Genomic DNA, 13,920 nt, shown 5'->3' with positions numbered 1-13,920 from the left:
AATTTTAATATTTATTTTTATTTATCATATCAATATAATTGAGTATTTGCAATATTTATATATAGTTCAAATATTTATATCGACTATTAGTTTTGAATTTTTCGGGTTATCTATTTGGATTAGTTTCAGATATGTTTTATACTATCTTAAAAAATTTGTTCGGATATTTTTTTATTTCAGATTGGATTTTGGTTCGGATCTCAGTTTTCAGATTTGATGCCCAGTACTAAAATCACCAGCCTCTTACTCTGAGTTAACATATAAACGTATCTGGTACACTTTTGTAAAGACACGTGTCGAATACACCATCTTTTGCGGTAATGACGACACGTTAATAGCCAGAGAATAATAAACAATTTTTAAAATAGTTTTGCGTTAGAAAAAAGAGCAATCAATAATAGGGCAAAAAGGAAGGGGACAAAGAGATTAAAAACAATTTATTTAAAGATTAAAAACTCTCAAGCCATACGAAAACGTGTCAACGCGAGGAGCCATCTGATCGACACTTGGCTCTTTTTTCTCTCTGCTCTCTTCTGTCCTTTTCAGACATTGGCTATTCTCGTCGCTTTCTTTTCTTCTACGTGCCCAACATTTATACTCTCTTTTCTGAAAGTAAAATTTAATAAAATTTTATAGAACATGCCCCCTTATTAAAAATTTAATAAATATTAATAATTTAATTTACTTTTTTATTTTATTATATATTTACAAGTAATTTTCCACCAATGAAATTTAATCAATTCAAATATTCTCAAAGTATCTTAACAATATAAAAAATCTATCTTTGTTGAACAAGAACAAAATCTAAAAAAATTTATTTCGAGGAACGGAGAAAGTATATTCTTTTTATTTAAATAAATATACATAGGTGTAAAAGTATGTGAATAGTAGATATAACCTTTATTGGATAAACTGCATTATTAATATTTACGTTTAAAGAAATACTATTTCAAATGTCACTCATATTATATATTATATTTTATTATTGGTTAAACTATAATTATGTAAATAATTAATAATATTTATAAGAAAATAAAATTATTTTTAATTTATAATTACAATCATAAATACAAAAATTAATAAAAATAGAAAAATAGATAATTTAAACAAATAAAAAGATTTAAATAAATTTTAAATAGTTTTAGTTGTTTAAAAATTCAGAGTTTTATTCGGCAGTTTTCTCATATTTGATACTCTTATTGATTTATACTCTTAAGCGGAAAACAGACAAAAGAAATTATAACGGGGGTACTTTGAGCTAAACAGGTAATTATGAAGTGAAATGGAACTGAATATTCAGTGTTCTCTGTCTCTGTCTCATCCGTTGAATATGTAAAATACTCATTTAGGGAAACAAATTAAAGACAAACCTGGAAACTTTTCTTTCTCTCGGAGATATATTGGATATGGATTTGATCAAAATCTAATCTTTCTTTTGTTACTCCGACCACTGTTACATCACCTCTTTCTCCTTTCATGGCGGAAGCTAACAAGACAAGTAGAGAAATTGCAAGAAGCAATAGTTGTGTGTTCCCAAGAGATCTGCTTCAGAGATTCATCTCTAACTCAGCCGAAGGTGAAGATGGTGATCACGAGGAAGAAGATGATGAAGAGATCGAGTTGAATCTGGGGTTGTCTCTCGGCGGGAGATTCGGAGTTGACAAAAGCAATAAGCTCGTGAGATCTTCCTCCGTTGTCGTGACGATGCCTCTTTTCCGGGAAGCTCATCAGCCGGAGACGACGAAGCCTGCGGAGACAGCCGTAGCGAGACCGAGACACACGGGCTTAACGAGAACGACTTCGTTGCCGGCGGAGTCGGAGGAAGAGTGGCGGAAAAGGAAAGAGATGCAGACTCTTAGGAGAATGGCTGCCAAAAGAAGGAGAAGCGAGAAGCTTCGCACCGGCGGTGGAAACAGTACCAAGTCAACCGAAGCTAATAATAATCCGGGAGAAGCCGCCACCACTTCGAGGCGGCGAGGTAGACCGTCGTCGGGACTTCCACGGTGGTCAGCGACGGCTAACAGTGGTGGACTCTTACGGCAACATAGCGCTGGTCATGAGTCACTACAAGGCTCCCTTGAGTCCCAAGGCGGCGGCGGCGGTGGTGTCGGAAGCTCTTCAAGTGTCTCCGAGTTGGAAACCAAATCCCATCAAGGTGTACTATTCTAATCATCATTACACAAAGCTTTAAACTTTGTTAAAACTTGAGTTCTAAGCAAACGGATGCATCAATCTGAAATCATTACACAACACAAAGTTAGTTTTCACCTTGTCGGAACCTGAAAAGCCATTTGGTTAGTTATATAGATTTAAACTTACTAAACACTTATTTTTGGTACCAATATTACTAAGAAGCAGTATTGGTTTTTGATTCATTACAGCATCTAGTGAAGAAGCAAGAAGCTTACCGTCGACACAACAACAACAGGAAGCGATAGCAAAGCCGAACACTCGGCTTAGAAGATTGAGTTCAGTGGACATGAAGATAGAGCCACCACAAGGGAAAGGGAAAAACGAGATGCCATGTGTGTTCACAAAGGGAGATGGACCTAACGGGAAGAGAGTTGATGGGATTCTTTATAGATATGGCAATGGAGAAGAAGTGAGGATCATGTGTGTCTGCCATGGTGACTTCTTGTCTCCTGCTGATTTCGTTAAACATGCTGGTGGTCCTCATGTAGATCATCCTCTTAGGCACATTGTTGTCAACACTTCTTCTCCTTCTAATCTCTTATAGAACCCTTTCCTAACCCCCCTCTCCTCATTTGATCCCTTTATTTTAAGACCAGAGTGTAGAGAAGATGTTTTTAAGAGGTTTTAGATCATGACAACATATGTATGTTTTGTCTGAATCTGGTAATTTCCCAATATTTGAGAGTTTTATATTTTTATTTTTACTACTTTATAAAGAGGAGAAACGAAAACACACTTTCTTCTTTATCGACGGTGAATTTTGAGTGCTAAATGCAGAACCTCAACCAGATCGCCTTGAAGACTCAACATGACAATGTGAGAAGAGAAAGAAAGATCTAGATCTCGCTCATCCAATATCAGCTCCAAGACACGGCAAGTCATTGCATATTCTGGAGCAACATAACTTAATGTTCCAGCCACCCCTGTTGTGTGTGACATCAGATAAGATCTCTGTTTCGCTTGCGTGGTAACCATTAAAATGAGATTCGGATGCCCTTGAAGACTGTTGATCCCCTTGAAACCTCCCAACTTGTCTTTTGACAGAACACAATGTTTTGAAGACACCTTGGCTTTGTTATGTCGAACCGAAACCACCATGAGTCCATGACCGATAGAGTTTGAGTTGCTTCCATGAACAGCATTGTCGGTTCTGTCAAGTTTTTTTTTTATCGTTGTCTTTAGGAGGGTAGGTCCCACTCCAAGTCAGTGTTTTATAGAGAGAAAGAGAGGTCTCCACTGGTCCACATGGCTGCTTCTTTGTTTGAAGTGTAGGACCTACCTTCTTTTCATTGGTCCACGATTACAATCCTAAAACGTTGTCAGGGTTTTTAAGTAAGTCGACATGTATCTGCGTCGTTTTGACGTTTTTACGTCAGAAGAAACAAGGCCCAATTGTTTTTTTAGTATTTGTTTCAAAAATAACCCCTATGTTGCGTAATATTATTTCTCTGCTTAGCAGAAGATCTTTCTCAGGTATCTTAAATTTAAAAGATGCAAAAATGCAAGCCATAAGATGGGCCGTTGAAAGTTTGGTAGCGCATAGACTAGACAGGGTAGTCTTAGGTATAGAAGATTCGGTTCTTGTGGATATTTTGGAAAGACCAAAGGCGTGGCCATCTTATAAGGTTACTTAACATTTTGAGGAATTATCCCAAACTGGAAAGTCATGCTTGAAATGAAGGAGACTAACAAAGAAGTTTATCTCATTGCCAAGAGTGCCTCCTCAACACATTTTGGGCAATCCTACGTGGCTGCAGGTCATCCGGATGGCTTCAGAGGCTGTTTGATAGTGAGAAAGTGGGATCCTTTGCCTAGTCTTTTGAGGTGTGGAGAAGGTGTAACTTTTGGTTTAGGCCTTCTTATCGTTGAAATATGTATTGGGGTTTATTCAATTCTTGTTTGGGTATGCAGGAATGTTTGATCCATGTAACAAACCAGTTTAATTAGCTTATACTATTATACCTTGGAGGAAAAAAAAATATTATTTCTCTGCTTCATCTGACTTGAAAATAACAGAAAACCAAATTGTTTTAGTCTCTTTTTCTTTTGGTAACTGTTTTCAATAAGCAAGAGACCTGTACATTTGTGTAAACTCTCTCTTTATATTCTTGTAGTCCCTTTAGCTGAAGGGAAAAAAAAAACTGAGTTGGAAGTAATCTAAACTGAAGTTTAAGAAGAGAAAGGAAAACAACAAATCATTCATGAGACCTTTTGGACTCTGCCTTCTGTTGCTTTTCACTTCCTCTAGTTTTGGGGGGTTCGAGGCGGCGATAGTGACCGTGTGAGGGTGGCTGGTTTGTAGGAGAAGAGAAAATGTTTGAGGAAAGAGTAAATTTTCCGAACATTCTCATTCTCTGGTTTGAGAGAGATCACATACGCCATATTGAATTTGGTTCCGAGTTTTAAGTAATACAAACAATAACTTAACCAAACAAGCTGGAATAGCTCAGTTGGTTAGAGCGTGTGGCTGTTAACCACAAGGTCGGAGGTTCGACTCCTCCTTCTAGCGTTTTGTTCTATTTTGTTGAAGAAATCACTCTTTAAAGCCCAAAAAGCATGAGAAATAAGGCCATATCCAAGCAAGAAGACCACAGTATATCTTCTTCTCAATTCAACTAAATGGAAGATTCTTGCAAATTCATTATTTGATGTATTATACCCTTTCTTTCAAAATTATCATACATTTTGTTTTAGCTTTGATTAACTAAGACATGGCAGGCGTCGTTCATACTAGGTTTAACCTAGTAGGTTAGTAGATTTATATATACATTTTTAGTTTTCACATGTTTTTCAAGTAGTAATTGAGAAACCACTAATAAGTTATAAAAAGTTACGATATGTAACTTGAGAAACCACCTAAAGTTACGACGTTAAGAAAAAACGTTTGTCTATATGAGTTGAGCCTGACTGAGGAAGGTGTAACACACAGACTAGAGATAGAAAAAAAAGAGATGCATGCATGATATTCTGTTGCTAATAATCAAAAGTAGCTTTAAGAATCATCTTGAAATTGAGGGGATGGAAAGAGATTTGTATCAGATTCTTTGGCCACTACTAGCCGCACCCGATTCCCCAACTCGTCTCCATAAACACCAACTTTCAAGCAAAAGAATCCGGAAGATTCTGAAGTATTCAACTCCCATTTTTAATATAGGATTAGGATAAACTAGTCTCCATATTCTTTATGAAAACCTAATAGCCGCAATCATTACGTTAACACTTTACATCTCTTGTTGTTTATAATTCAAGTCCTAAATGACAAAGTTACACATTCTTTAGTCATTTGTAAGTTGTAACCAGCAATTTATATGCCAAGTTGATAGCGGAGGGTGCGTATTAAAAGATGAAAGATTCAAAGAAAAAAAAGATAAATATAATAGAAAAGAGCAACTCATCCTCCGGATTTACAAAAATAAAAAAAAAGCTCTTGGTGAAATCCCAAAATTACTAGCTAATAACAAAAAGATAAAGAGTGGAAAAAAGACGTAGCAGTTCTAAGCCGTTGGCAAAATCTCAGTCCATCCATTACAACCAGACCGTGTGTCCTGAGATGATGTTTTCTAAACCACAAGCACAATAGCTGCACCGGCTAGTAACAAGAACACCGAGTTAGTTCGGACTGATATCTTTTCTCCACCGCTTGGATCTAGCCCGCCGCTCCCGGTCGGTCCAAGAGTAGTGCCCGGGAACACAGAAGATGAAGATGAAGTTGGCATCCCGTTGGTGGGCGTGCCTGAAGTTGGCATACCAGTGGAAGTGGAAGGAGTCCCGGTGTTAGGCATTCCGGTTGTGGGAGTCCCGGTGGAAGGAGTACCTGTGGATGGGAAGCCACTGGTTGGTGTCCCAGTGCTTGGGGTCCCTGTCGTTGGTGTCCCAGTGGACGGGGTCCCACTAGAGCTGCAAAGTAGTGAGAAAAAAAACATGAGTAATGATGATCAATTAAAGGATAACTAATGACGTATTAAAAGATTTAACCGATAATACACATCTGGATCATGTGAATGATTGTCTGTGTTTTCATGTGCTTTTTGATTTTTAGTAAAGGTGAAATGAACACATGATACATTCTTATCATGATACCTTGTCTATTCGTTTGGTTTAAATCACTATCATTGTGTCACCACAAAAATCGAATTAAAAAAAAAAAGTAATTTAAATTAAAGTAAAATGGTTCAGTCTGTAGTAAAGAAGCAGAGTACCAAATCTATCTACACATAAATCACAGTTTCTTTATAAAATCTAAATCTTAAGACAAGGAACAAGAATGAATAAAGACAAACAAAACATACCTGGAACCAGTCAAACAGCTTGACGCCGCTGTAGTTAAAAAAAAACAGAGTAAATCATTACAACAACAAAAAAATAGATTTGATACCAAAAGCGAAGTGGGTTATGTAAAAGATGGATTACTTGAGGGAGGGGAGGTAGAGATGATGGCCGCGCCGTTGAAGTCACAGGTGGCGCCGGAGGAAGCTTTCTTTTGGTAGTAACTGTTGACGGCGACGTCACAGTGGGCTTTGACGGTGTTAGGCTGGTAACAGGCTCCGTTTTGCTGGATCTGAGTACAGTCAGCTCCTGCTCCACATGCATAGTCTATTGCCTTCTGAAGCACTTGCTCGTTCCCGTCTTTGCACACACAGTACGCCGCATCTTTCCCAAACAAAAAATAAAATCAAGAACATTAGAACTTAAAACCCAGAAAACAAACCAGATTTCAACGTTTCACATCTCTAAGATTTAGATTGAAACAAAGGGTTGGTTTTACTTTTACCAGACAAGATTTAACAGATAGATCTAATACTAAATTTCTGAAATTTTTTAGTGAGCAAAAAGAAAGATACTTTTCAGAACTGACACAAGGAGAATATAGTGAACATTATGGTTAAAATAAAAGGATGTTAAGGTCTTACTTGAATAGGCAATCATGGAGATAATCAGGCACAAAGGAAGTAGTACCGACATGACTTTGTTATTTGTAGAGATCTCTTGCGGTTGAGAGTGAATTACAAAGGAACAAAAGGCTCAGATAGAACTTGTTTTTGAGGTAGTGTGTCTTTGAGAGAAAGAGGGAGAGATGGAGAGTTCTAGACAATAAAGGCAAGTGTGGCGGTGTGGTGTTATATATAATATACATCACCACTTTTTTTTTTCATAACCGAGTGTCCTGGTCCCACCAAAGTGGTACAGATTAGAGATCAAAACGACCAAGGACGACCTAGCTTGCGCTTATCACCATGTGGATCACCTTCAACGGTCTTCGGTCTCGGACACTGGGGTTCCGCATATGAATTTCCCAGTGACCAGGATTCGAATCCGAATTGTAGAAGAATCTTTCCCTCTCGATCTATCTCTTTATCTCTCTCGATTGTTTGATCTCTCTCGTTTGTGTATAGGTTAACGACTTTCGTAAACACAAGCTAAACGCAACAGCTAAAGAAAACAGAATAACAAGACGAAAAAGTTTTTAGAGTTCTCTGTCAAACGACGAGGTACATCTCCTTCAGGATCGGGACCTGATAATTCACTATCTCAGTGTTTACAGAGGTTTTCTTGAGTACAACAATGGCGATCGATCTCGATCTCTCTTTTCGTTTCAGGATAAGAAGATAGAGACGATGCTGTTGGGTTGTTATAAGGGTTGTGATCTCCTGCGACGCACCACACAACTCGCCCACGTAAGTCTTCTCCTTTTGGGCTTCACCATATCTCCCAAAGGCCCGCTTACGATAAACCCGGCCCAAAGACTCTCAGCCCATCGCACACCACTTCTCACAATCTCCACCTGGGTGTGACGATGCCGATGATGTTGGAACTCTAGCTCCGGTAGCCCCTTGACGAGCTCTGTCTCATTCACCGACAAGCTCGCCTGCTTGTTTTTTTTTTCTTATCCCGATCCTGGTATCTTCAGCTCCGGTTCATTTGTCCTCACTTTGAACCATTCCTTAATCATCTCCCTCTGTTCTTCCTGACTTCTGAGATCAGTTACCTCAACAGTCATCTTTTTAGTTCCAAAGATGACCTCTTCTCAAGCTTCTCAGGCTTCTTTAATGCCCAGCTTCGCAAATCAACCATCAAACTTTTCTCTAGGTAAAGTCTTCGTTAACATATCTGTCGGATTTACCAATGTGTGTATCTTTAGAACTTTCACCACTCCATCTGTTATCACCTCCTGATGAAGTTATACTTAGTTGCTATGTGCTTTGTCTTAGCTTTGTAGACAAAGGTCTTTGCTAGGTAGATCGCACTTTGTGAATCACAATGGACCTCAAACTCACCACTGTTTAGTCTTAGTTCTTCACAGATACCCTTCAACCAAATGCCTTCTTTGATCGCATCTGACAGTGCCATATACTATGCTTCTGTTGTTGACAGGGCAACAACCTCCTGAAGTGATGAACTCCAGCTCTCAGTGTTTCCTCCAATCGTGTAGATATAGCCAGTGATTGATCTGCTTCTGTCTAGGTTCGACGCATAGTCTGAGTCACAATACCCTCTGATTTTGAAGTCATCACCTAACTTGAATGTTAAGTTCAAATTAACGCTCCCTTTATATACCTCATGATCCATTTCACTGCTGACCAGTGACTCCTTGCAGGTTTGCTCATGTACCGGCACACCAGTCCCACTGCATACGCTAGGTCTGGCCTGGAGCCTACCATGGCGTACATCAAGCTTCCTACTGCGCTTGAATAAGGTACACTCTCCATCTCCTTAGCTTCAGTTATCTATAGGTCTTTAGTAACTGCATGTAGCTTGAACTGTGATCCAAGCGGTGTACTAACCGCTTTACAATCTTCCATGATAAACGTTCTTAGAGCCTTGGCGAGGTACTCATTCTGAGACAGTAGTAGCGTTTCTTTAGCGCGGTCTCTAATGATGTCCATCCCTAGAATTCTTCGAGCTGTCCCTAAGTCTATCATTTCAAACTCCGAGCTTAGCTGATCCTTGAGCCTCTGTATTGTGCTTATCTTCTTAGACGCAATTAGCATGTCGTCGACATATAACAGAAGATACACCATATCTTCCGCACTCAATCCTTTCAAGTATACGCATGGATCATACTCACTTCTCAAGTATCCTTGCTTGACCATGAAGGTGTGAAATCTGTAGTTCCATTCTCTCGGTGATTGCTTCAACCCGTACAATGACTTCCTAAGCAAACACACTTGGTCCTCCTTTCCTTCCTTCACATATCCTTCTGGTTGCTCCATATACACTATTTCCTTTAACACCTCGTGTAGAAAGGCTGTCTTCACGTCTAGTTGTTCCAGCTCTAAGTTATATTGAACTACTGCAGACAAGAGTAGTCTGATCGAGACGTGTTTCACCACTGGTGCAAACACTTCATTGTAGTCAATACCCTCCATCGAGCATACCCCTTCGCTATTAATCTTGACTTATGTCTAGGCTTCTCCACTCCTGGTTTCCTTGGTTTGTACTTGTACAACCACTTACACCCAATCACCTTGTGATTCTTTGGTCTCACGGTGTAATCCCATGTGTGATTCTTCTCTCATGAGTGCATTTCTTCGTCTGATGCCTCATTCCACAATTTCCATTCCTTACATTGAGTCGCCTCCTTGTAGCTCTTAGGTTCCTCTTCAACTAGATTTTCTGCACTTGCAAGGGCATAAGCAAGGAAGTCTGCATCCTCAAACTTTGATGGCAGTCTTATGGTTCTTCGTTCTCTGTTCTTTGCTAACACATACGTGTTCAAATCGATGTTATCTGCGCCTTCAGTTTCTGACTCTGAGCTTGATGCCTCTTCTGACTCATTTCCTGTGTAGTCTTGGCTATCTTGATTCTGCGCATCTTGAGCTTGTTCGCCTTCAAATGCTCCACCTCCATTTGAGGTTTACCCAACATAGAAATCCTCCAAGTTACAACTGAATGTTACTTTCTTCTTTCCTTTAGATGCCACTGTTGGTTCATTCGTTGTAACACATCGATCTTTCTCCTTCTTTATGTCTTTAAACAGTTGTTGTTCGTTAAAGACGACATCTTTGCTAATCACCACTCTCTGCTCCTTCAGTAGCCACACCATGTATCCTTTGGTTCCTTGTCTGTAACCAACTAGCACTCCTTTAGTGGCTCTTGGACTCGTCTTTTCCTTCACTTGGTGCACATAGGCTAAATACCCAAAGCTCCTTAGGTGACTATTGTATCCTGGCTTCGTACCAGTCCAACGTTCCTCTGGTATCTCAAAACCAATGAAGGAATTTGGTGACCTGTTGATTATATAGACTGACGTTGATGATGCCTCAGCCCAGAAGCTTTCGTCCAGTCCAGTCTCCATCAACATTGCTCTGACCTTGTCCATGATCGTGCGATTCATCCTTAACGAGATGTCATTCTGCTTGGGGGTATAAGGGCATGTCTTGTGCCTCTTGATTCCAGACTCTTCACACAAGTTGTCCATCTTCTGGTTGCAGAACTCCAGTCTATTGTCGGACCTTAGGCATTTTACTCTCTTCTCCGTCTGATTTTCCACCATGAGTTTCCATTCTGCAAAACAACAGAACACCTCTTCTTTAGTTTTCAGAAAATATATCCAAACTTTTTTAGAAAAATCATCAGTGAGAGTTAGGAAATAGTGAGCCCCTGATAAGCTCGAAACTGTGTTAGGTGATCCCCAAATATCTGTATGAATATACTTCAGTACTCCTTTGGTTGTGTGTGTTCCCTTCGGAAATTTCTGTTTATGAAATTTTCCCATAGCACATGCCTCGCAGAAGCCAAGGCTCTTAACTTCTTCTCTCTTGAGGTAACCCTTCCTGGCCAGAGTCTCCATGGACCTTATGTTCATGTGAGCCAGCCGTTGGTGTCGTCTCTTCGTGTGATCAACACCTTCCTTTGCTGCGTTTGCATTTGCGTGTCTGGCTGTTCCTTGTAAGTGATACAACCCATTTGTATACTTCCCAGTCAAGACCCTTTTAGCACCTTTGTAGAACTCCACATGATAGTCCTTCCCTGTATAGGTGCAACATAAGCTTTCTAGCTGGCCGTACGAGATCAGGTTTCTCCCCATCTCTGGGATGTATCTCACGTCGTTCAATGTTACAACGGTTCCATCCGCCGTTGTCTATCGTGATCTTCCCCATACCACGGACCTTGCAATGTGTATTGTTTTCCATCATGACTTTGTTCCCTTCGAACTCCTTGAACTCAGTCAATAGTTCCCTTCTTTGGGTGATGTGAAACGTGCACCCTGAGTCGAGCACCCATTCATCTTTTGACACAAGCAGGCTTGTTGTTAGTGCAATAGGACCTGGTAGCTTTTGTGCCACATTTGCCGAGCTACTAGACTTGTCATTGAAAGATCCCTTCTTTCTCTATGGACAATCCATTTTCCAGTGAGCGTCACTTCCACAGACCCAGCAAGTTTTGTCTTGCTTTCCTGTAGGCTTTCCTCGTGATTTAGATCTTTGCCTCCCCTTGTACTTGCTTGCCCACAGCTTGCCTCCTCCAGTGTCACTCCTTGTGGATGATCGACCTCTGGATTCTGAGTATAAGGCCTCTGATGACTTTACCTTGTTGTTTAACCCTTTCTGCGTTAACTCCACCTCTTTAGAGTAAGCAGCAGTCATAACCTCGTTTACCGTTAGTGTGTCTCTCCCCGTCCCATATTGTAACGTGTGAACTAATGCCTCATATGCTGATGGGAGCCCTGAGAGAAGTTGTATCGCCTGATCTTTGTCTGAGATGCCAATATTTATGCTAGCAAGATTAGCAACTAGCTTCAGAAAGGAGTCGAAGTTCTCTTACATTGCCTTGTCCTCATCCATCTTAAAGCATGAGAACTTCTTCTTGAGATATATTCGGTTTAGCAAAGACTTCGTCTGAGAGTCACGTTCCAGCGCCTTCCGCATTCCCAGTGCAGAAGGTTCATTCATGATCTTCCTCAAGATCACATCGCTTAAGCATGTACTAAACATGCTTCTCACACGAAGGTCTCTTTCAGCCTTCTTTAAGTCCTTCTTGACATCTTCACCTTCTTCTGACTTTCCTCCCTTAGAAATAGATTCCGCTTCCTCCTGTAATACTGATAGTAACCCTTGAATCTCCAGCTGTGCCATCATCTTGAATTTCCACAAACCAAAGTCTCATTTCCCATTAAACCGCTCAATCTGAAACTTTCCTGGCGTTGGATCCATCTTGCTATTATTCGAGCTCCCCGCTTGATGCTACCTACAGATAACACATAGCACACTCGACAACCACACAAGAATCTTCGAACAATCCAACTAATACAGTAACGAGTGAAAGAGCTCAGATCTAGAAACTTCCTTTCGATATGTTGATCCTGATGATTGTAACTATGCGCCTCTTCTTATAGAACGAGCTTGTTATATGCTTTGCTGACTTGATCTTCCTTCTTGATCCTAACCCCTAGCTCTGATCGAGCTCTGATACCACTTGTAGAAGAATCTTTCCCTCTCAATCTATCTCTCTCGATTGTTTGATCTCTCTCGTTTGTGTATAGGTTCGCGACTTCCATAAACACAAGCAAGCTAAATGTAACAGCTAAAGAAAACAGAGTAACGAGACGAAAAAGCTTTTAGAGTTCCCTGTCAAACGACAAGGTACATCTCCTTCAGGATCGGGACCTGGTAATTCACTATCTCAGTGTTTACAGAGGTTTTCTTGAGTGCAACAATGGCGATCGATCTCGATCTCTCTTTTTGTTCAGGATAAGAAGATAGAGACGATGTCGTTGGGTTGTTATAAGGATTGTGATCTCCTGCGACGCACCACACAACTCGCCCACGTAAGTCTTCTCTTTTCGGGCTTCACCATATCTCCCAAAGGCCCGCTTATGATCAACCCGACCCAAAAACTCTCGCCCCATCGCGCACCACTTCTCACACGGGTGGCGGAACTCACAGTCGTGAGTCCTTTACCACCAGAGGTGGAAGCCCCGGTTTGTAGACATCACCATTGTCCAACACTTTTCTTTTTTTTATTTGTTTTCTTAAACATCATTAACCAAAAATACAAAACAACAGGCTGGTAAGTTTTCACACTTTGCAAGTAAGTCTTTTTTTTTTTCTTTTTGCAAATACGTAAATTTTCTTCAATGAACAAAAGTGTAAGAATGAAACTGATGAGTAACTGATGGAGCATAACTCCATATGCCCTTTACCCTCCAAAAAAACCCCATTTATCACTTTATTATAATATAATTTTTTTTTCATTTTTTTTAAATAGAAAACGTGGCTAAAGACAGGATTGCCCTAAAATAATTTAGTTATTTACAAGATCCAACCAGAAAGATCCGACCCATACAATACAAACCCTAAAACCCAACCCATCTTAACCAAAACGATGTCGTTTTGAATTACTCAACATTCTCTTCTCCAAAATTTTCAATCATCGGGTCTGTCTCTCCCCCAACCTTCCCCTTGCGACACTCTCTATTGCGAAATCGGAGATTGAAACCCTAGAGTATCCATCTTCGTTCTTCCTTGTTCATTCTCCATCTAATTCGAAAATCCATCTTCGTTCTTCCTTGTTCGTTTGTGTCTCAACTATCTCTTTGTCTCTCTTGTCTGAAACCCTAAAGTCGAGATCGCTTCGTTTCTTCTTTCTTCTTTGTCGAAATCGAAGCTCCATCTTCGTTCCTTGTGGTAAGTGATTAGTTTCCCTTTATTTGGTTGTTATTTGGTCGAATTTGTATGTAGATTTGAAAACAAATTTGGGGAAAACTTTGAATGTGTCTTATGTTTA

At 40.0% G+C, this 13,920-nt stretch overlaps 2 protein-coding genes and 1 non-coding gene across 3 annotated transcripts; 2 read left to right on the top strand and 1 right to left on the bottom strand.

The window, feature by feature from the left end:
* The first annotated feature begins 1,265 nt into the window (after nt 1–1,265).
* LOC106298364 (ninja-family protein AFP1-like) lies at nt 1,266–2,870 on the top strand. The gene is made up of 2 exons (XM_013734473.1): nt 1,266–2,155; nt 2,382–2,870. Exons 1-2 carry the CDS (start codon nt 1,477–1,479, stop codon nt 2,735–2,737), a joined length of 1,035 nt encoding a protein of 344 aa, XP_013589927.1. The 5' UTR covers nt 1,266–1,476; the 3' UTR covers nt 2,738–2,870.
* Nucleotides 2,871–4,628: 1,758 nt separating this feature from the next.
* On the top strand, nt 4,629–4,702 carry TRNAN-GUU. Its single transcript has one exon. It is a non-coding gene; the product is annotated as a tRNA-Asn (tRNA).
* Nucleotides 4,703–5,547: 845 nt separating this feature from the next.
* On the bottom strand, nt 5,548–7,283 carry LOC106296736 (PLASMODESMATA CALLOSE-BINDING PROTEIN 4-like). The gene is made up of 4 exons (XM_013732961.1): nt 7,104–7,283; nt 6,604–6,843; nt 6,483–6,510; nt 5,548–6,090 (listed from the first exon to the last, which is right to left on the bottom strand). The coding sequence occupies exons 1-4, from the start codon at nt 7,153–7,155 to the stop codon at nt 5,754–5,756; spliced, it is 657 nt and encodes a 218-aa protein (XP_013588415.1). The 5' UTR covers nt 7,156–7,283; the 3' UTR covers nt 5,548–5,753.
* Nucleotides 7,284–13,920: the final 6,637 nt, after the last annotated feature.

This window comes from Brassica oleracea, chromosome C6 (assembly GCF_000695525.1).
Source record: "Brassica oleracea var. oleracea cultivar TO1000 chromosome C6, BOL, whole genome shotgun sequence".
In the NCBI taxonomy this organism is placed as follows: Eukaryota; Viridiplantae; Streptophyta; class Magnoliopsida; order Brassicales; family Brassicaceae; genus Brassica; species Brassica oleracea.
This window is presented reverse-complemented; position numbering and strand designations above follow the sequence as displayed.